This window comes from Anomaloglossus baeobatrachus, chromosome 8 (genome assembly GCF_048569485.1).
Source record: "Anomaloglossus baeobatrachus isolate aAnoBae1 chromosome 8, aAnoBae1.hap1, whole genome shotgun sequence".
NCBI classification, from domain to species: domain Eukaryota; kingdom Metazoa; phylum Chordata; class Amphibia; order Anura; family Aromobatidae; genus Anomaloglossus; species Anomaloglossus baeobatrachus.
This window is the reverse complement of record NC_134360.1, coordinates 165,476,161-165,497,714: the sequence shown is the minus strand read 5'-3', so window position 1 is coordinate 165,497,714 and position 21,554 is coordinate 165,476,161. Positions and strand designations below refer to the sequence as shown.

Genomic DNA, 21,554 nt, shown 5'->3' with positions numbered 1-21,554 from the left:
CAACAGTCTTATCTTGAATAGTTGCATCACATTCCGTATTTCTTCTGTTTATCCACATATCACTGGTTCAGAATAGCACCTGTTGTGCAGAAGCTGGCTTTCAGGGTTTTAGCTGCAGTGTAGACTTTTAAAACCACACACTTCAGCAGTTGCTGTAGCCAAAGCCCTGCTAACTAGTGGTTGGTCTATGGCAAAACAATTTTTAAGGTTTGACCTGTGGCCATTGGTTATTTATTGGTGAACAAAGCTTTTTTTGCGGCAATAGCAGACTGTATAGTATATCATCTTTTGCATATGGCCAGTCTGGTGGATATAATACCAAACTAGCAACAGGGCCGGCTCCAGGTTTTTGTGGGCCCTGGCCGAAAGTGTCTCAGTGGGCCCCATTTACAAGCAGATACGCACATACATAGATACGTACACATACAGGCATACGTAAATATACATATATTTAATGAGAAATTCAGAAAAACACATATAAACAGATAAATCTATACACAGTCATATGCACTGACATATATACACACACACAGACACATTAGAGATATTTTTAATATTGGGAATGCAGGAGCAGTCTTCTTACCTCCCCCGCTTGTCTCCCGTCCAGCTCCTCCTGGGCATGGGGCTGTGCTGCGCTGATTAGTAGCAGTCACTAACAGACATGGCCGCACACAAAGCATACTGACACTGCTGTATATACATCACAGGAGAGGCTGGGGACATTCACATTACTGGGGGGCATAAACATTACTGAGGAGGGGGCATACAACAATGGAAGGGCATACAGCTCCAGAGGCGGGATACAGCTCTGAGGGGTATACAGCACTGGGGTGGAGGGGATATACAGCTATAGGGGGTATAGAAATATGCAGCCCCACATTCCTCCATATAACATAATGGACCCATATAGCTCTACATAATTTAATGCAGCCTCATATTACTCCATATAATGGACCCGCATATTACTCCATATAGTGTTATACAACCCCCATAGTCCTCCATATAGAACAATGCATAAAATATTCCTCCATATAATATAATGCACCCCAGATTGCTCCACATAATACAATACAGCCTCATATTCCTCCTTAAGGGGTTATGAAGCCCCCATATTTCTCCATATATTATTATGCAGCCCCCATGAAGCAGCATAATGCAGCCCCCATGTAGCAGCAGAATGCAGCCCCCATGTAGCAGCAGAATGCAGCCCCCATGTAGCAGCATAATGCAGCCCCCATGCAGCATCATTATGCAGCCTCCATGTAGCAGCATTATGCAGCCCCATGCAGCAGTATTATGCAGTCCCCAAGTAGCAGCATTATGCAGCCTCCATATCGTTTAATGCAGCATCATAGTCCTCTGGCCAACGTGATTATTACATACTCATTTCTCCTCGTTCCCCTGCTGCTCCAGTCTCCTCAGCATGTCCACTCTTCTGCTGCTCTGATAGCTCAGCACACAAGCGGGCACAGTAATGGTGTCAGAGCGCAGACAGACGCTGTAGAAGAATGATGAGAGAGCGCGCTGCTCCCTCTGTCATCATTGCTTTCAATTATATCGGCTTCTGCGATGCCAATACACTTGAAAGTGCAATCCTCAGCTGGGGGGGTGGCCGTGGAAGGGAGGCAGTCAACGGTGCAGCACTGGCATCAGGCCTGAATCATGGGCTCTAAAGCGGCCATGTGGCCCCGCCATTGCTGGTACACCACCCTGCCGTCTGCGAGTGGGCCCCCTCAGCAGTCCAGGGCCTCGGCACTTGCCCAGGTGCGCCGGGTGCTGATGCCATCCCTGACTGGCAAGATGCATAATGTCAAAGTATATTAATTAAGAGACTTATATTGAGCAAATGTGACTGAGGATAAGTTAGTAATGTATGCAGGGTTCATGCATGTAGGTACACTGAACACTTCTTTCCTTACTAAGTAACTACATGTATGGTCTCAGTGATAATTGTTGATTCCTAGTAACATATTCCATTTAAAGTAATATCCATATAAAATGAACAAAACACTAACTAAATTGGTTTTGACACCACGGCCAAGAAAATCCCAACAAAACTAGACAACAGGCCCAATGTCGGAATGTGTAAGTGTCGTGGGTGGGGGACAGACCACAACAGGGGGGCCGCTCGAGGCGCTCGGATCCGGGCGGTTGCTGTGGCTCGAGTGGCAGCCGAATCCAGGGCTCATGCAGCCGTCCATCGCCCATGAGTGAAAAGGGGTTATTTACAGGGGATAGAGTCTTTGTCAGTGACGCCACCCGTGGGTTGCGTTGAGAGTTGGTAGCACCGCCGCTGCCTGGTGATGGGATGCCTGGGGCTGATGGAGCGGGGCAGCAGGATGGAATCCCCTCCACGGGTAGGGGAAGTGTAGTCCCGGGGCCCAGGTTATGGTGAGGGATTACAGGGAGCAGGAAACTCACAGTTCGGTTGTCGTGGTGCTGGATGAGCTGCTGATGATTTGGAGGGTTAGTATTGTAAACCAAGGCTGGATGATGGGAGCCTCTGGAGGGGTGTGCTGGATCCCGCACGCAGATATACAGCCAGGGGCCCTTTCTCCTGCACTTTCTGTCTGCCTCTCTTGTCTGGACTTGTCCGCTTGAAACGGCCCCGGACCGGATCCCCTCTCTCGGCACCGGCAGGCCTACAACCCTGCCCCGGTCTACCTCAGGTTCCCCGTGACCGGATCTCCATTGCCTGTGGCCCTCACTGCCACTTAGTCAGTGTAGCTAGTCCAGTCGTCCGGTGGTCCGGGGCTCCAACCCCGACTACCACCCTCTCCAGGGAGCTCCAACTCCCTTCTGTCAGCTCTCCACTCCACTCTCTTCCTCTCCCTGACACAGACTGCTCTACTCTGCCCCTCCACTTCACTGTCCTAACTTGTTCCCTCCCATTGTCATGGGGGGGTGACTAGGGCCTGATTGGCTGGTGTATACCTGTGTGGGGACTGTGTTGGTGCCAAAGAGGAGAATGGCCTGCATTTTGGTGGATTTATGCAGGCTCTGTGACAACCTGGTTTTACCAGGGCGTCACACTCCCCCTTGGTAAAACACAGCCCGTCCTCGGGCTGTCCGGCACCGGTATTTATTTTTCTGCTTCTGCAATTGAAAAAAATAACAAGTAAACCATTTCAAAATGTTTCATTCCCCGGAGGGAAGGAACATCATTAAAAAAAACATTTTTAACGTTACGAAACTGTCCTCAGGAAAAGAGGTAGTCGAGTTCCGCTAACAAGTCCATAGAACAACCTTTTAGAATCGCTGCCAGCGCAGCCTCCTATGCAGCTGCTGCTGTCGCTCCCAGTACGGGGCACCGGTGCCGTACTCTGCCTCCTGCTCAGGAGCCAGGCCCACTCGGATGCCCTCGGTGCCGACTACGACCGGCCTCTCATACTGCCGTGGGCCCCACCGATCAGTGGCCTGCTCCGCCTCTCTGCAGGTGCACTCCGGCTGCACCACAGCTAGGACGGGATGCTTAGGAGTGGTTGGTGCCGCAGCTGGGGTAGACTTCAGGTCGAGTGCCACCTCCGTTGCGGCCGGGCGGACTGCTGGAGCCAACGTCATCACCGGTGCGACCGGACTCGGGGCCGAGGGAGATGTCATCGGGGTTGCGGCCTGGCTCGGGGCCGGATGAGATGTCATCGGGGTTGCGGCCTGGCTCGGGCCGGATGAGATGTCATCAGGGTTGCGGCCTGGCTCGGGGCCGGATGAGATGTCATCTGGATTGCGGCCTGGTTCGAGGCCGGGATGGGTGCCGAGGCGGTGGTGAGTGCAAGGTCCGAGGTCGCAGTTACTGGGTCCTCCTCCGCAGTCTGCTTGCCAGGCTGCTGGGACATCTTGCCGCGTTGGTGTCCAGGAACGTGTTTCTGCAGAGTCCTGGCATCCCTGCCTTTTACTGTTCTGGCTACATGCCGCTCCTTCACCTTCCACCTTGGTTTTCGACAGCAGTCTCTTCGGGACCCACTGTCCTTTGCAACTTCCTGCTCTAGGAATTACTGGGTTCCACCTGTGTTCTTAGGGGGCGGGGCTTAGAACTCACGCTCTTTTAAGGGAAGAAGATGGCGAGGTTGTTGTTTTGGCACCAAATATGGCGGGCAAGATGGCGGCAGTCAAAAAATTTTCAGCGTTTCATGGTTTACAGTCCAGAAAAGGTGCACTTCACCCAGGTTAGTAGATAGCGTAAGTATCCTGTTCGTGAAGCCAAGATGTTGCTGGCGGGGCACAGACCACAACAGGGGGGCCACTCGAGGCGCTCGGATCCGGGCGGTTGCTGTGGCTCGATTGGCAGCCGGATCCAGGGCTCATGCAGCCGTCCGTCGCACATGAGTGAAAAGGGGTTATTTACAGGGGATAGAGTCTATGTCAGTGACGCCACCCGTAGGTTGCGGTGAGAGTTGATAGCACCGCTGCTGCCTGGTGATGGGACGCCCGGGGCTGATGGAGCAGGGCAGCAGGATGGAATCCCCTCCATGGGTAGGGGAAGCATAGTCCCGGGGCCCAGGTGATGGTGAGGGATTACAGGGAGCAGGAAACTCACAGTTTGGTTGTCGTGGTGCTGGATGAGCTGCTGATGATTTGGAGGGTTAGTAAACACACAGAGTCTGTATTTTAAACCAAGACCGGATGCCGGGAACCTCTGGAGGGGTGTGCTGGATCCCACACGCAGATATACAGCCAGGGGACCTTTCTCCTGTACTTTCTGTCTGTTTCTCTTGTCTGGACTAGTCTGCTTGCAACGGCCTCTGGACCGGATCCCCTCTCTCGGCACCAGTGGGCTACAACCCTGCCCCAGTCTACCTCAGGTTTCCCGTGACCGGATCTCCATCACCTGTGGCCCTCACTGCCACTTAGTCAGCGTAGCTAGTCCAGACGTCTGGTGGTCCGGGGCTCCAACCCCAACTACCACCCTCTCCAGGGAGCTCCAACTCCCTCCTGTCAGCTCTCCACTCCTCTCTTTTCCTCTCCCTGACACAGACTGCTCTGCTCTGCCCCTCCACTTCACTGTCCTGTTTTGTTTCCTCCCATTATTATGGGGGGAGGGTGACTAGGGCCTGATTGGCTGGTGTATACCTGTGTGGGGACTGTGTTGGTGTCAAAGAGGAGAATGGCCTGCATTTTGGTGGATTTGTGCAGGCTCTGTGACAACCTGGTTTTGCCAGGGTGTCACATAAGTCCCACACCAAATTGTTTTATGAGTTTCATATGGCATCACACACTGAGTACTTTAGCTTTTCTTTTTTTTTTCTTAACAAAGAGCACATCTTACTAAAAGAATGCAAATTCTGCCCTACACCCATGTCTTTTAGTTAATACTGAAGTGGAAATCTTTATTTCAGTAAACATTTGGTGACATTGTACCCTAGCTGTCTTTATTCCTTCCTGTAAGGCACCCTGACTAATGTGGGGGTACTGCCGTAGTGATGGTCATTTGCTTGTGTAGTGGCTCGCCTTTTTATTCCTTAGGAAATTCATTAATTAAGGGCCTGGTTTGCTCTTCTGCTCCTTTTCCTATGCCCTCCCACCCGTTATGGGAGAAAATTATATGTTCTGCTCCTTTCTTGTTTGAGAAGTAAATTGTGGTTTATATCATGTAGTTTCCCTATTTATTCACCACCAGCTAGCCTGTCCCCAGGCTCTTTGTCTTCCAGGCACATTGACCCACATACTTCTCCCATATCCTCTTCTTATGAAATATTAAAATGAGATTGTTTTAGGGCGGATCTAGTGCATCGGTGGTAGTTAACCTTTTAAGGTGGACTTGTCTACCTGGAATCAGGCAACCGGGATATCATGTCCCAGCTCAATAGTTGGCTAATGTTTGAACAGTTATACCGTTCAAATAAATGCTATAACCAACTTTCATCCAGCAAAAGAAGAAGAGAAATAAAATTACAAAAAGAAGACCATTGCCAGGCATAAGGTTGATGCAGCAATTTTTAGTGATTTTTTTTCAAGTCAGTATACTGTTCTGAAAGATTAGGCGCAGACTGGAACACAGAATATACAGTATTCAATCCATCAAGGAAAAACCTTGATGGACTGATGGTTGGGACTACCATTTCTGAAAGCAGGTAGGAACCAACTAATAAATTTCTGCAGATATACAGCTGTTGTCTGTAGACATAACCAAGGTATCCAAGGAGCTAAATGACATTCAGATGACATTTAATACATCTGACAAAGTGTAATAAAGACAAACTCTATAGCACCAGGCAGCATTTTTCAGTCTGTAAAACATTTGTGCTAAACGTAGAGATTTCAAAAGAAGGTGATGTCATCCAACTATGTGTTGGATTAGGGACAGTTGTATTTTTGGCTTTGAGGAGTTAGACGGGCTTTGCACGTTGCGACATCGCAAGCCGATGCTGTGATGTCGCACGCGATAGTCCCCGCCCCCGTCGCAGGTACGATATCTTGTGATAGCTGGCGTAGCGAAAATTATCGCTACGCCAGCTTCACATGCACTCACCTGCCCTGTCACCGTCGCTCTGGCCGGCAACCCGCCTCCTTCCTAAGGGGGCGGGTCATGCGGCGTCATAGCGACGTCACATGGCAGGCGGCCAATGGCGACGGAGGGGCGGAGATGAGCAGGATGTAAACATCCCGCCCACCTCCTTCCTTCCGTATAGCCGCCGACGGCAGGTAAGGAGATGTTCCTTGCTCCTGCGGCTTTACACACAGCAATGTGTGCTGCTGCAGGAACGAGGAACAGCATCGTACCTGTCGGGGCAGCGTAATTATGAAAAAGTCGGAGCCTGCACCGATGATACGATAATGACGCTTTTGCGCTCAATAATCGTATCATGTAGGATTTACACACAACAATGTCGAAAGTGACGCCGGATGTGCGTCACTTTCGATTTGACCCCACCGACATCGCACATGTGATGTTGTAAGGTGCAAAGCCGCCCTTAGACCTCTCCCATAGTAAAGCCTGTACAACTTATGGCTCATTCCCATGAAAATGTGCTGTTCACAACACAAGGTATTACATAGTTTATACTCCATATTGCAACTGAAAGTTTTCAGCTGGTGGAAGTTTCTATTTTTTGTAGAGCTGTTGGATTTCTGTATTTTTTAGCTTTTTTTAACATAATGGGAAAGCCCCATTGATATGTGCCGCCCCTGCAGTAGTCGAACCGCTCGGATCCGGGGTCTGCTGTGGCTCGAGGGTCTCCGGACCCGGGGGCTCGCGGCCACTTCAAATAGAAAGGGGGTATTTACAGGGGATGTTACAGTTTGTGATGCCACCCGTGGTTCGCGGTAAGAGGAGTACCGCCACTGCCGATGGGAGTACCCGGGGGAGATGGGGTGGGGCAGCCAGATGACGTTCCCTCCAGGGGTAGGGGAGGCTCCGGGACTCTGGATGATGGTGTAGCAGGGGGGCGCAAGGCCGGTGGGGAGTAGGGCAGGACCACATACTCACTCAGGCAGTGTTGGTGATCATGCGGCCACAAAGCAGACTCTGACAAGAAGGTAAACCAAGTCTGCCCTCTTGGGGAAGCTCGTCTGGGTATCTGTCCCCTCTGGTACTGCCGGGTGACCCGGAGCCTGCCTCCGTGCACAAATTAGAAGTGTTCTGGTGGCCCGTTGGCTTAGATCTGTCCGAGCCCCGCTCCCTACTTGTTAGTAGTGGAGCTGCGCTGTCAAGGGCTCACGCTTGGGATTTCAGTGGGCTGCGTGGGTTGGAAAGCCCTATCCCCCTCGTTGTGCTGATCTCTGAGCTACTTGGGGACAGTCCGTAAAGTCACTAACCTCTGCAGATTAATTGCCAGGTTGCCTGAAGCTACTCCCTGACCTAGGGTCCTTTACCCCGCAGTGCTTTTGGTCCCGAGCTGGTTATTAGACTCAGATGCCTCCCGTCCTCCAAGACCAGGTCTAGGCACCCAGCCTCAATAACCTGCGACTGGGTCTCCGACTCCTCCGGGCCCAGACCACCGTCTGCGACTTAACCTGCCACAAACAGGAAGCCACCACTCCCCAGCTCCTCACTTGTCGAGGGCTACAACTTCACTGCTCTACTTCCTCCCACCAGTCTGTCTAACCCCTAGGTGGGCGGCCCTATTCCAGCTAGGCAGCCCACTGGTGTGCCTGACAGGGTGTGGTGTGAGGTGTGATTGGGATTTTGGATGCTGATGGAGGCAGTACCATAGGTTGGGAACCCAGAACCATGAAGGGTTGAGTCCTGCACCAAAGAATAGAAAGTGCAGTACCCTGTGATTCCCTGACTAGTCCAGGGGCATCACAGATACAAAATGTTCAGGATGTGAAGAGTCGTTGTGCTCGAAAAAATGTTCTTCCGAATAATGTGGAGGCGGAAAGAATAGGTCAATAACCTTTTATCTTTAAAGCAGCTAGGGAGCAATAGTGGGATTTTGGAAGCTTCCATTATAAATTCCTTGATGTTAAAGTAATATAATCATTGAATAATATCCCTAGGTTTGAAATTTGGCAAATATTTAGATTTTGGTATTTGGTGAGCATGGTCAATGATTAGATAAGTCTGTGAAGAGACAGGTAAAAACAATAGTAAAAGATCATAAGAGACTGCACTTCACAGGCAAAAGAAAGCGAGAGGACCTCAATGTACAAAAGAAAGAAAGAGAGAAAGAGAGAGGACCTCGCTGAGCAAAAGAGTAAAAGAGAGAGGACCTCGCTGAGCAAAAGAGTAAAAGAGAAAGGACATCTCTGAGTGAAAGAGCAAAAAAGCAAAAAGCAGAGGACCTCGGTGAGTGAGAGAGAAAGAGAGAGGACCTCGCTGAGCAAAAGAGTGAAAGGGCAAAAGAGAGGACCTCGCTGAGTGAAAAAGCGAAAGAGAGGACCTCACTGAGCGAAAAATCGAAAGAGAGGACCTCGCTGAGAGAAAGAGCAAAAGAAAGAGGACCTTGCTAAACAAAAGAGAAAGGATCTCGCTGAGCAAAAGAGCAAAAGAGGGAGGACCTTACTGAGTTCAGGAGCAAATGAGCGAAAGAAGAAAGACCTCGCTGAGCGAAAGAGCAAAAAAGTGAAAGAGGAAAAACCTCATTGAGGGAAAGAGTGAAAGAGAACAAAAAAGAAAGAAAGAAAGCAACAAAGAAAGAAATAAACAAAAAAAGAAAAACGAAAAGAAAGACAGAAACCTTGCTGACCATAGAGGTTACATGCTGCCAGTGACTCTTGAGACAAATAACTGTGCACCAAAATCTAATTAGCAGAAAATTAAATATGCTGATTTAGGCCCGCAACACACATTCGTTGAAAACGTGCGTGTTTGGTCCATTTCCGTATATACCGGAGACACGGCCAAACGTGCACCAATGTTATTTAATGTTTGAGGACACATGTGCGTTTTTCATTAAGGTCCATGGGTGCGTGCTAGTGAGGTGAGTAGCGCGATCAGCTGCTGTCAGTCACGTAACTCACGGCCACCGCTGGATGCAGCGGTGGCCGCGGGTAACCTCACTAACAGCTCAGCTGATCGCACTACTCACCTCATTTGCTGCGTGGAGCTGACAGGAGCAGCGGTGTATTCTGCTGCTCCTGTCACCTTCATGCAGCAGAGCTGGATGCGACGCTGGAGGTCCGTGGATTACGCCGGGCATGGAGGGCTTTGTTGGGGTTAAAAAATTGGTAATGAGGGAATTTGTTAGTGTTTTTTATTTCTAATAAAGGATTTTTCGGGTGTGTCTGTTTTTTAACTGTAACTTACAGATTAATCATGGAAGGTATCTCGGGGAGACGCCTGACATGATTAATCTAGGATTTAGTGGCAGCTATGGGCTGCCATTAACTCCTTATTACCCTGATTGCCAACGCACCAGGGCAAATCGGGAAGAGCCGGGTACAGTCCCAGAACTGTCGCATATAATGTATGCGGCAATTCTGGGCATCTGCTGGCTGATATTGTTAGGCTGGGGGGCTCCCCATAACGTGGGGCTCCCCATCCTGAGAATACCAGCCTGCAGCCGTATGGCTTTATCTGGCTGGTATTAAAATAGGGGGGGACCGCATGCCGTTTTTTTTAATTATTTATTTTACTGCACAGTATAGACACGGCCACCGGCTGCTGTGATTGGGTGCAGTGACACAGCTGTCACTCAGCGTGGTGGGCGTGTGTGACTGCAACCAATCACAGGCGCCTGTGGGCGGGGAAAGCAGGGAATACGAGATTGATTAATGAGTGGTCGGCTTTTTCAAAATAGTAAAAGCCGCCAGAGTTTTCATAACAGCCGTGCATCGCCGGAGATCGAGGAACGGTGAGTATGAGAGAGGGCTGCTCACTTCAGTCACTCAGGGGATTAGCGGTCACCGGTGAGTCCTTTACGGGTGACCGCTAATCAGTACGCGGCACACAGAAAGAGCCGCGGCATGACAATGAAGTCGGGTGAAGTTCACCCGAGTTCATTCTCATCGCGCAACTCTGTCTGCTGTCAGCCGACATGTATCAACGAAATTGTGCATCACACACACGGAACATTTCACACGGGCAACACACACACATGTCAGTTATTTCACTCACGCACACACAGACATTCCACACACACATACGGCTAGCATACGGGATACACACGCAGGCCACACATACAATAAAAACGGACCTAAAAAACGGAAAACGGACCCGAAAAACAGCCCGTTTTACACGGACATGGTTTTAACAGATGTGTGTTTCAGGCCTAAAGAAGACCCACAAAGCAGATTTTTTCACCAAAGATATCATTGTAATCAGTATAACAGTGACAATACAGCCATGTATTTACTTTATATTACAAAATCATATGGACAAGTTCTATTTAAGTGTCTATAGTTTTTTATTTATCTTTTATATTTTTGTAACACAATTTCCCCCTTCACAAGAATGGCTAAAAAAAATGCTAAGTACATGCCAAAGAGAGAGCAGGGACAGCAGACTGCAGTATTGGAGTGGTGAGTACATACAAGAAATCTGACTAATAAAACAGGTGGGCTAACATTTTGTGAGGCAGTCACTGAGATATTTTATCCTTTCAGTAATATTGGTGGCTTGCTTCTGCATGAAGAATGACTAAAACAATGTATTTTGCAGCACCACCATAACTTCTGTCATCAATCACTGCCACTTCTCCAAACTTTCTCTCGCCCGATCAGTTGAATGTTTGTATCATTCTCTTCTTTTCACACTATATCTACTAATCTTTTTCACTGCTGTACTACAATAGACACTGTAGAATGTGTCCATTGTTTTATGACTTTCTCAATGGCTAAGCTGTGAGCTATAAGATACTCTCAATATCCAATTTCACTACAGAATTGCTGCTGCATTCTCTGCCTCTGCTTTTAAATAGGCTATTAGAGTCCTTCATGATTGGCTGTTTAACTGTATACCATGTGATATAAGATCTGAAATATTACCTTATATTGAAAATAGCTCAGTGGCACCGATCTTTATATGAGTTTTATTTCTCATTGCTGAAATATTCTGCAAGTGCAAACCAATTAACAATTTGTTAAAATTTGCGGCATTTAGCATATTCCTAAAAATCTGATGTGTATATGATTCACTCATCTCTAGTAGACGTTGATAGTAGATGTTGTTCTAAAAATATATGGTCTTAAAAGTTCAAGTTTCTAAAATTCATGGTATTCTGTAGTTTGCAGGTAGGTGTATCTGATGCACCCCAGGGCTTTGGGGTACTCGGTCGCGGGCAGTATACTTACTGAGACAGTTCACTGGGTGGCCATTGCCCAATTCCGTGACCCTGGGGGTCACTTAAAAGGGGTTATGTAAATGGGAATGATAATAAAGTTTTTGTCGTGACGCCACTTGTGGGTTGCGGCTATTTAGATGGAGTCGCCGCTGCACAGTCTCTCACTGCTGGGGCTGATGTTAATGGCAGCCTGGATGTTGGGCCCTCTGCAAGTAGGGCCAGGCCCCAGGTAATAGATGATACTGTTTGTTGCTGGGATCTGCTGATAATACTGGGTGCGGAAAGAAGGTAGGCCACACAAGGGATTGCAGTGTAACTAGTTCTTTTTACTCACAACGTTGTTGTTGCTGGCAACCCGATGGAGGCTGGTACTCACCACTGGTCCCCTTAGTTCCAGTGCCGATGTGGTGACCTGGTGGCTTTCTTCCCCTGCACCTGTCTCTGGTTGGTGGGTCCCCGTGGCTTGGATCATTTTGGGGTCTCCTCCTGGTTGTCTCTCAGTCTTAGTCCATATGGCAGGTAACTAGAATCCTTTTGGGCCAGATCTCTGTCTCATTCCCAGGTTCTCCTGTCGTTACTGTGCCCCGAACTTTTAGGTCGGTGAGGTCCTGGATGGTCCCCTCACCGTGCAGATTTTATCAGGTCTGCCTGGAGCATTTTCCTGACCTAGGGTTCTGCACCCCGCTGGTGCTATGGTTCCGAAAGTACTCCACAGTACTCCTTCGGCAACCACACGCCTGAGCCTGACAGGTCACTGCTACACTCTCCCGTCGGTACCGTTACATCTGTCTCCTTTCACTTCCACTTACCGACTGTCTGATCCCTCCTTCCTGGTTGTCGTCTAGTGGACTGCATCGGTTCCACCCCCAAGTGGCCATTCATTGGGTCCAACCCTAGCCCGTCACCAGTTTTGGGGGGGAAAAACAGGGAGTGTATGAATGTTTTGGTGTTACCGCTACTGGTCTTCTCGGTTTCTGGGGGTAGGCCCTGCATCTTTGATAGGATGCAGTTCCTTGTAGCTCCTGATGGCTCAGGGGCGCTACATATCAGTAGTGGACATGAGGTCCCATCCCTCTTGAGAGTTGCAAGGATGGCAGCTGCAGAACTGTTCGAGCAAACTGACTGCTTTAATTAAATGTATTGCTCTGGATGTGGTCAGAGAATGATTCATGGCCTATACAACAACACGGTACCATTTGGACATTTCTGGAATATTTTGTGTTGACAAGAAAAAGAGTGCTGCAAAATGTTCCATTGTAATAAAAACATTTAATTGCAGAAACGTAAGATAACACAAATGTTTTAATTATAAAGAACAACGTGTACTACATTTATACATAATAAATAATACAATTTATGTGATTGAGTTTACTTCTTCCATTATATTTATAACTTACAGATGTAAAAAGCTGAGTTTGTCATTTGGCACAACGCTGTGTTATTTTCTGTGCTTCCATAGGACTGCAGGTAAACGTATTGTACCCTGCCGATAACCACATTATGCTTTCATGATAACAGTGCAAAGGTTCCATTTAGAAAAATAAAAGTCACGTGTAATCCAAAGTTATAAAGAACAAAACTTTAATGATGGGGCAGAGTGTTGCTTTAAAGCGCACCAATCGCCAGGGTTTTCCTATATAACCTAAAGTCAGTGCTATATAATAATATTTTTCACTTATATAGCACCATTAATTCCATAGCGCTTTACATACATTGACAACACTGTCCCCACTGGGGCTCACAATCTAAAGTACCTATCAGTCCCTATGTTTTTGGAGTGTCAGAGGAAACCGGAGAACCACCACATAAACCCAGGGAGAAAATATAAACTCCTTTTAGGTGTTGTCCTTGGTGGGATTTGAATCCAGGACCCCAGCGCTGCAAGACTGCAGTGCTAACCAGTGAACCACCATGCCACCACTATCAAGCTGATTCTCTACATATCTTTAGGTTTCAACTAGGATGTATAGGTTTTGAAACACCATCAAGTAAAGTTTGTAAAATCAGCAGCTTGTTGAGTGACAGCAGCTGATAGCTGGGGTGGTTATTCACTGATCCTGTTATTTATGCTAATTCTATTATACAATTATGGATAGCCGTACAAGGCTGTGCATGCCTTCCAATCATGCTCTGCAGCTATAGCATCTTTTCTTGAACCGTGGCAGTTAGTGCCAGGGCCATGTCACAGATCAGCAGCAGTTTCTAATGGGTCACAGTTTGTATGGCAGAGTCATTTTTAATCTTTAGGCTGGGGCCACAAGGGGGACTAATGCGATCCTCGTATGACACTGGGCTCACGCTGGCGGCACAGCAGGAGCCAAGTGTCATGCGAGTGTTACTGCAACTGAGGTTCGATCATGCGATTGGACCTCAACTGCGGGGGGCGGGCTGGCACTAAGGAGGGGAGGGAGGGATTTCTCTCCCTCTCTTCTCCGTAGCCGGCTATTGCCATTCTCACCCTGCACTCACGGTACACCGGTGTACTGCGAGTGCAGTGTGATTTTTCTCTTGCCCTATAGACTTGAATGGGTGCGAGAGAAACCAGGAACACATTACAGTCGCACCATGCTGCAATTGTTTTCTTGGTCTGATTAGGGTTGAGAAAATAATCGCTCATGGGTGCTGACACATAGGCTAATATTGGTCCGAGTGGAATGCAATGTTTTATCGCATTCCACTCGCTACGATTTTCATGCCGTGTGTCTTAGGCCTTATAGTTACTACACAAGTCTTTATCTTCAGTACAGTTTAAGGTCTTACGGTCATCAGGGTCCTCTCTCTCCTGCACAGTGTAAGCTCTTATGGTCATCCGGGTCCTCTCTCTCCTGTAGAGTGTAAGCTTATATAGTCAGTGGGGTCTTCTCTCTCTCTCTCTCTTTTGTAGTGTATAAGCTCTGTTGGTCAGTGGGATCCCCTCTCTCCTATAGAGTGTAAGCTCCTATAATTAGCGAGGTCTTTTCTCCTGTACAGTGTAAGCTCTTAGGGGTACTTTGCACACTACGACATCACAAGCCGATGCTGCGATGCCGAGCGCGATAGTCCCCGCCCCCGTCGCAGCAGCGATATCTCGTGATTGCTGCCGTAGCGAACATTATCGCTACGGCAGCTTCACATGCACTTACCTGCCCTGCAACATTGCTCTGGCCGGCGAACTGCCTCCTTCCTAAGGGGGCGGGTCGTGCGGCGTCACAGCGACGTCACACGTCAGGCGGCATATAGGAGCGGAGGCGCGGAGATGAACGGGACGTAAACATCCCGCCCACCTCCTTCCTTCCGCATAGCAGCCGGGACGCAGGTAAGGTGATGTGCCTCACTCCTACGGCTTCACACACAGCGATGTGTGTGCCTGCTGGAATGAGGAACAACATCGTACCGTCGCTGTTGCAAAATTATGGAAATGTTGGACCCTACACCGATCATACGATAACGACGCTTTTGCGCTCGTTAATCGTATGTAAAAGGATTCACATACTGCGATGCCGACAGTGACGCCGGATGTGCAACACTTTCAATTTGACCCCACCAACATCGTACCTGCGATGTCGTTGTGTGCAAAGTACCCCTTATAGTCAGCAGGGTCCTCTCTCTCCTGTATAGTGTAAGCTCCTATAGTAAGTGGGATCCCTTCTCCCTCTCCTATAGAGTGTAAGCTCCAATAGTCAGCAAGGTTTGTCCACTCTCTGAACCGACGGGTGAGTTTTTAGAGTAATTACAAGCTTTCCAGGATTGAGATTCATGCAAATTTAATTGCCACAAGTCAAATTTTTTTGAGGGAAATTCTAGGAAATCTTGTCAATTTCAAAAGATCCACTCATCTTCACCCTTCAGCTAATATGTACTCCAAAATAATAATAAAAAAAAAAATCTGGAAATTGACTTTCAGAATTAAAGGCTCTAAATACATTATGCAGAAAGAAGAACACCAAAAATGGTGCTTATTTAATGGTGTTAAGAAAAAGCAAAAGCAAACAAACAAAAAACATATACCTTAAAGTGACTGTCCAGTCAACACATCAAAAATCATCAATAATACAATTACAGATATGTGTATAGCAATAATCTCATATTTATAGCCAACATTAGTGACATGGATCTCGGTGGGTAGATTTATGGCAAAAATTAACTTGGTTCTTAAAAAAACAGGTTAAAAAAAAGGTTTTACACAAAGTAAAAAAAAAGGGTTAAAAAAGGTTTTACACAAAGTAAAGCATTAGTTGATTTAATGCTATACTCTACCCTTTTTATGTATTGTTGGTTTTATGGTTACTTGGAACATTTCTTTAGCCCATACCTTTTCTATGGCTACATATTTTTTTGTTAGTGTTTTATTTATTTTTTCTAGTTGGCATCTATTTTTTTTTTCCTTTTTATTGTGGTTTTGCTTGATTAGTCTCTATTATTTCATTATGTTTTACTTTTATCATTTTTTTTTCACCTATTCCCAGTAAAAAAAAGGCACCAAATACCTAGGCAACACTACTAATGTATATACGTGTCAGCCACATAAACTGTACACGTATTACGCCGAGTCGTGTCTTACACTAAACCAACTGTTCTGCCACAATGAGTCTTTTTCTGAAAGGACATTAGACAGTAAAACCTTTGTGTTTCTCCTCAGACCTGCAATCAGACCTGTGGAAGACTCTTCAAATGATCACACAGAAAGCCTTATTCTCATCTGCTTAGACTTCCTAAAATTAATTCACCAGCGGAGTCCATCCAGTATAAAGGCTTCATTCAGTGGCACTGAGGGAAAGCTAAAATGAAGATATTTTTTATTCCTTTAAAAATACAGAACAAGGTTGTGCCAAGATATAGACTGGGATTAGAACCATTTTCTTAACTAAACAGCATACCCCAAACAGAATCCATTTAGAAGTTACAACTAAAGTCAGTTTGATGCAGTTATATATTTAGTTAGCTGATTCATATCTTAGAAATTTAGGATTACATTATAGATTTTAGTTAAACTTGGTATGTGTTAGCTTTACGCTAAAGGTAAAAACTCCAAAAACTCAGAGAAGATCTCATTTATTTGAATAAATACATGTGTAATCAATATAAAGGAAAGCACATGACTTATTCCTTCCAAGGACAATACTAAGGATCAGGGGGCACTCACTGCGAGTGGAAGAAAAGAGATTCCGACAGCTAACTAGGAAAGGGTTCTTTACAGTTAGAGCAGTCAGATTGTGGAATACACTACCACAAGAGGTAGTAATGGCAGATACTATAACAGCTTTCAAAAAAGGGCTGGATGATTTCCTCAGTACACACAACATTGTTGGTTATAAATGACTCAATGACAAAATGTAGAATTGGTGGGGGAAGGTTGAACTAGACGGACCTAGGTCTTTTTTCAAGCTATGTAACTCTGTAACTATGTAACTGTAACCAATGTTATACAGGATGTTGAAAGAGTGTTCCCCATCTTAAAAAGTGACCTCACTTACTTTAGGACTTGTCACTTTCTCAAAAAAAAATGAAGTGAAATACCTTGGAAAAATCCTTCAGCTACCCTGATTCTGCCTTTTTTCTGTCTTGCACCTTATTATTACTTTGCAGAAAAATTCACATTTGTTTCTTCTGCAGCGCACTATGTGAAATCTCTGCATGCAGTCCAACTTGTCATTTCTTCACAGTCTACTCTGGGGGCGTGTGCTCTTACCTCTCCTGCACAGATGCTGCCAATAAAAGCTCAGCATCTGATCTAACAATCTATCAGTCTCTGAGGCTGCCGAGCAATGATTCGCAGCCTCTTGGAAGGCTGGATGAAAACCCCTGCTCCCAGGGAAGACTATTAAAGGGAATCTTAGTGAGTTGATACACACGGCACTTCTGGGGTCGTGCCCAAGTAGGGTCCAAAACCGTCCCAAGTAGATGTAGAAACTTGTCACGCTGTTTTGTTTCCAGCAAGACTCGTCCTCATTTAATTGGACGTTTTTTCCTTTTAGCACCTGAGGGGTTAATGCTTCTTTTGCAAGCCTACTTAGAGGCATTCCCTCAGGTGCTCTAAGTTATTTATTAGGCTGGACCTTTAAAAGCTTCCAGCATCCTTCACACAGTGCTGGTTATTTTCTCTCCACAGTTGATAGAGACAGCCTGTGTGTTTGGTCATGTTATATCCTAGTTCGAGCAGCCTTCTGCAAACAAGGTGAAGTTTGCAGAAGCAATGTTATTTTGTTGTTTTTCTTTATTTTATTTTTTTTGTCCTGTTACTTGGAGTTGTCTCATTGAACAAGTAGGGGGTCCCTAAACCAGGGTGCGTGTAGGAGACAAAGACAGGTCGGAGGGTCATGTCTCGCTACCTTAAAGTGTACCCGTAGCTTGAGGGCAAGTCAGGGTTCTTCAGCTTACAGGGTCAGAGAAGCCCCTGTCCCTGGGTAGCGGTCCATACGCGTGACAAAACCTGGCACTTAAGATAAATGTGAATAGTGGTCTTTTATTGAGAAGTTGTAGGACCAGCACAGCACAGACATTTTGGTCAAAGACCTTCATCAGTGTGCGTGCAGGAGGTCATCAGAAGGTATAGCAACTGGCGTAGTCAGGTATGACGAGGTGTCCACCGCTGTCTATATGGCAATGCCGAAACGTCTGTGCTTGTGCTGGACCTACAACTTCTTCTCAAGATCACTATTCAAATTTATATTGAGTGCCAAGTTTCTACATCTATTAAAGGGAATCTGTCACCAGATTTTTGCTCCCCAACCTGAGAGCAGCATAATGTAGGAAAGGAGACGCTGATTCTAGTGATGTGTCACTGAGCTGTTTATTGTCATTTTGTTAAAATCAATGTGTTCTCATTTGCAGATCTATCAATTATTCAGAGCTCATGAATATGCTGGACTACCTAGCAGCACACCAAGTAGTCCTCTAATGATAATCTACTGCTGATTAAACAGTGATTTTATCAAAACTACACTAAGCATCCCAGTAAGTGACACATCGCAGGACTCAGGATCTCTGTCTCTACATTATGCTAATCTCAGATTAGGTCTTAAAAACCTGGTGCCAGATTCCCTTTAAGTAATGTCCAGTTCTACAGCTAGCAGAGATTTCACATGCTGTGCTGCAGAAGAAACAAATGTAAACATCTTTGCAATACAGTGACACAGCACAAATAGAAAAAGAGTCAGAATGAGGGGATCTCAGTGAATTCTATAAGGGAGGTGTACCGCCCCCGTGGAAGCAGACGAGCTGCTCGGATCCGGGTTTGCTGTGGCTCGAGGGTCTCCGGACCCGGGGGTCATGCGGCCACTCAAGTGAAAGGGGGTTATTTACAGGGGAGTTATAGTTCGTGACGCCACCCGTGGTGTTTGGTAATTGGGAGTAGCACCGCTGCTGTTGGGAGTACCCGGGGATAATGGAGCGGAGGCAGCAAGGTGTTGTAACCCTCCACGGGTAGGGGGTGCCCCGGGACTCGGTGAGGGGTGCCGTGATGTGCAGGGGTCATTCTCGTACTCACTCCATTCATAAGCAGACACTGACAACCGGGTAAACCAAGTCTTTCGGTACCGCTGCCGCTGAGGGGAGCTCTTCCGGATCCTGTCCCCAAGTGGTGCTGCCTGGTGATCCGTGATCAGCCTCCTGGCATTTAGTTTGACTTCAACTTGATGGCCCGATAGCATGGAACTAGCCAGGCCCCGCTCCCTACTATGGCTAAGTTAAGTATGGGAGCTTGCTCTCAGGGCTCATGCTTGGGATATTCTGGACTGTTTTGGTTGGAAAGTCCTATCTCCCTCGTTTCGCTAATGCCCCGATTCTGAAGCGGGTGGGAACGGATCGTGAAGGCTCCGTTCTCCTCAGGTGAATTGTCGGGTTGCCTGAACCTACTCTCCGACCTAGGGTCCATGTACCCCGTCGTGCCTTCGACCCCGGACCGGGGATGGTGCTAGGCTTCCTGCTGTCCTCCTCTACAGGTCCGAGCATCTCGCCACAATCCCCTGCGACTGGGGGTCCGACTCCTCTAGGCCAAGACCACCATCTGCAACCTAGGTGGTTACTTCAGGAGTCACCACTCCCAACTTCTTCTGAGCTCCTCTCTCTCAGCTCAAGTGCTACTCCAACTCCCTCTCCTTCCACTCCTCAACTCACTCTCTCACTGACTGACTCACTACACTATTCACCTCCCCTCCCTGACCCCCAGGTGGGCGACTCTATTTCACTTGAGCCGTCCACTGGTGTGTCAGGTGGGTGTAGTGCAGGGTGTCTCTAGGGTTTGATTTGCTGTTGGAGGCAACACCACTTAAGTAGGGACCCAGAACCAAGAGGGAGGTTGAATACTGCATGGAAGGGCAGCTTGTGCAGTACCCCGTGACGACCTGATAGTCCAGGGGCGTCACATATATAACTCACTTTTTTAAGCAAAGTGACAAATCCTCTTCAGTTAGTTCACTTATCTACTTGGTTGTGCAGAGAAACCAAGTAAACCAGACTCAGCAATACAGATAAGTGGATCTTTTGAAATTCAAATCCTTTAGTTCAGTGAATAATTATCCATTATTTATTCAGTCAGGGCCAGAAATATTTGGACAGTGACACAAGTTTTGTTATTTTAGCTGTTTACAAAAACATGTTCAGAAATACAATTATATATATAATATGGGCTGAAAGTGCAAACTCCCAGCTGCAATATGAGAGTTTTCACATCCAAATCGGAGAAAGGGTTTAGGAATCATAGCTCTGTAATGCATAGCCTCCTCTTTTTCAAGGGACCAAAAGTAATTGGACAAGGGACTCTAAGGGCTGCAATTAACTCTGAAGGCGTCTCCCTCGTTACCCTGCAATCAATGAAGTAGTTAAAGGGTCTGGGGTTGATTACAGGTGTGTGGTTTTGCATTTGGAAGCTGTTGCTGTGACCAGACAACATGCGGTCTAAGGAACTCTCAATTGAGGTGAAGCAGAACATCCTGAGGCTGAAAAAAAAGAAAAAATCCATCAGAGAGATAGCAGACATGCTTGGAGTAGCAAAATCAACAGTCGGGTACATTCTGAGAAAAAAGGAATTGACTGGTGAGCTTGGGAACTCAAAAAGGCCTGGGCGTCCACGGATGACAACAGTGGTGGATGATCGCCGCATACTTTCTTTGGTGAAGAAGAACCCGTTCACAACATCAACTGAAGTCCAGAACACTCTCAGTGAAGTAGGTGTATCTGTCTCTAAGTCAACAGTAAAGAGAAGACTCCATGAAAGTAAATACAAAGGTTTCACATCTAGATGCAAACCATTCATCAATTCCAAAAATAGACAGGCCAGAGTTAAATTTGTTGAAAAACACCTCATGAAGCCAGCTCAGTTCTGGAAAAGTATTCTATGGACAGATGAGACAAAGATCAACCTGTACCAGAATGATGGGAAGAAAAAAGTTTGGAGAAGAAAGGGAACGGCACATGATCCAAGGCACACCACATCCTCTGTAAAACATGGTGGAGGCAACGTGATGGCATGGGCATGCATGGCTTTCAATGGCACTGGGTCACTTGTGTTTATTGATGACATAACAGCAGACAAGAGTAGCCGGATGAATTCTGAAGTGTACCGGGATATACTTTCAGCCCAGATTCAGCCAAATGCCGCAAAGTTGATCGGACGGCGCTTCATAGTACAGATGGACAATGACCCCAAGCATACAGCCAAAGCTACCCAGGAGTTCATGAGTGCAAAAAAGTGGAACATTCTGCAATGGCCAAGTCAATCACCAGATCTTAAACCAATTGAGCATGCATTTCACTTGCTCAAATCCAGACTTAACAAATAAGAAATAACGTTTGGAACTCCATTCTATGTCTGAACTGGGTGCAAAAACCTAAAAAAACATCACTATGGGGAGATAAGGTATGCACACCAGTGACTATGTAAGGGGAATACATGGAATAGCAGAAACTGCTGTGTGA

General features: G+C 46.9%; 1 protein-coding gene across 1 annotated transcript in view; it reads left to right on the top strand.

Moving 5' to 3' along the window:
• LOC142250060 (uncharacterized) overlaps positions 1-16,426 on the top strand; it is a 169,287-nt gene extending 152,861 nt beyond the window's left edge. The window contains exon 5 of the mRNA XM_075322121.1: positions 16,279-16,426. Coding sequence (XP_075178236.1) covers positions 16,279-16,426 — 148 coding nt within the window. The remainder of the gene's footprint in view (positions 1-16,278) is intronic.
• Positions 16,427-21,554: the final 5,128 nt, after the last annotated feature.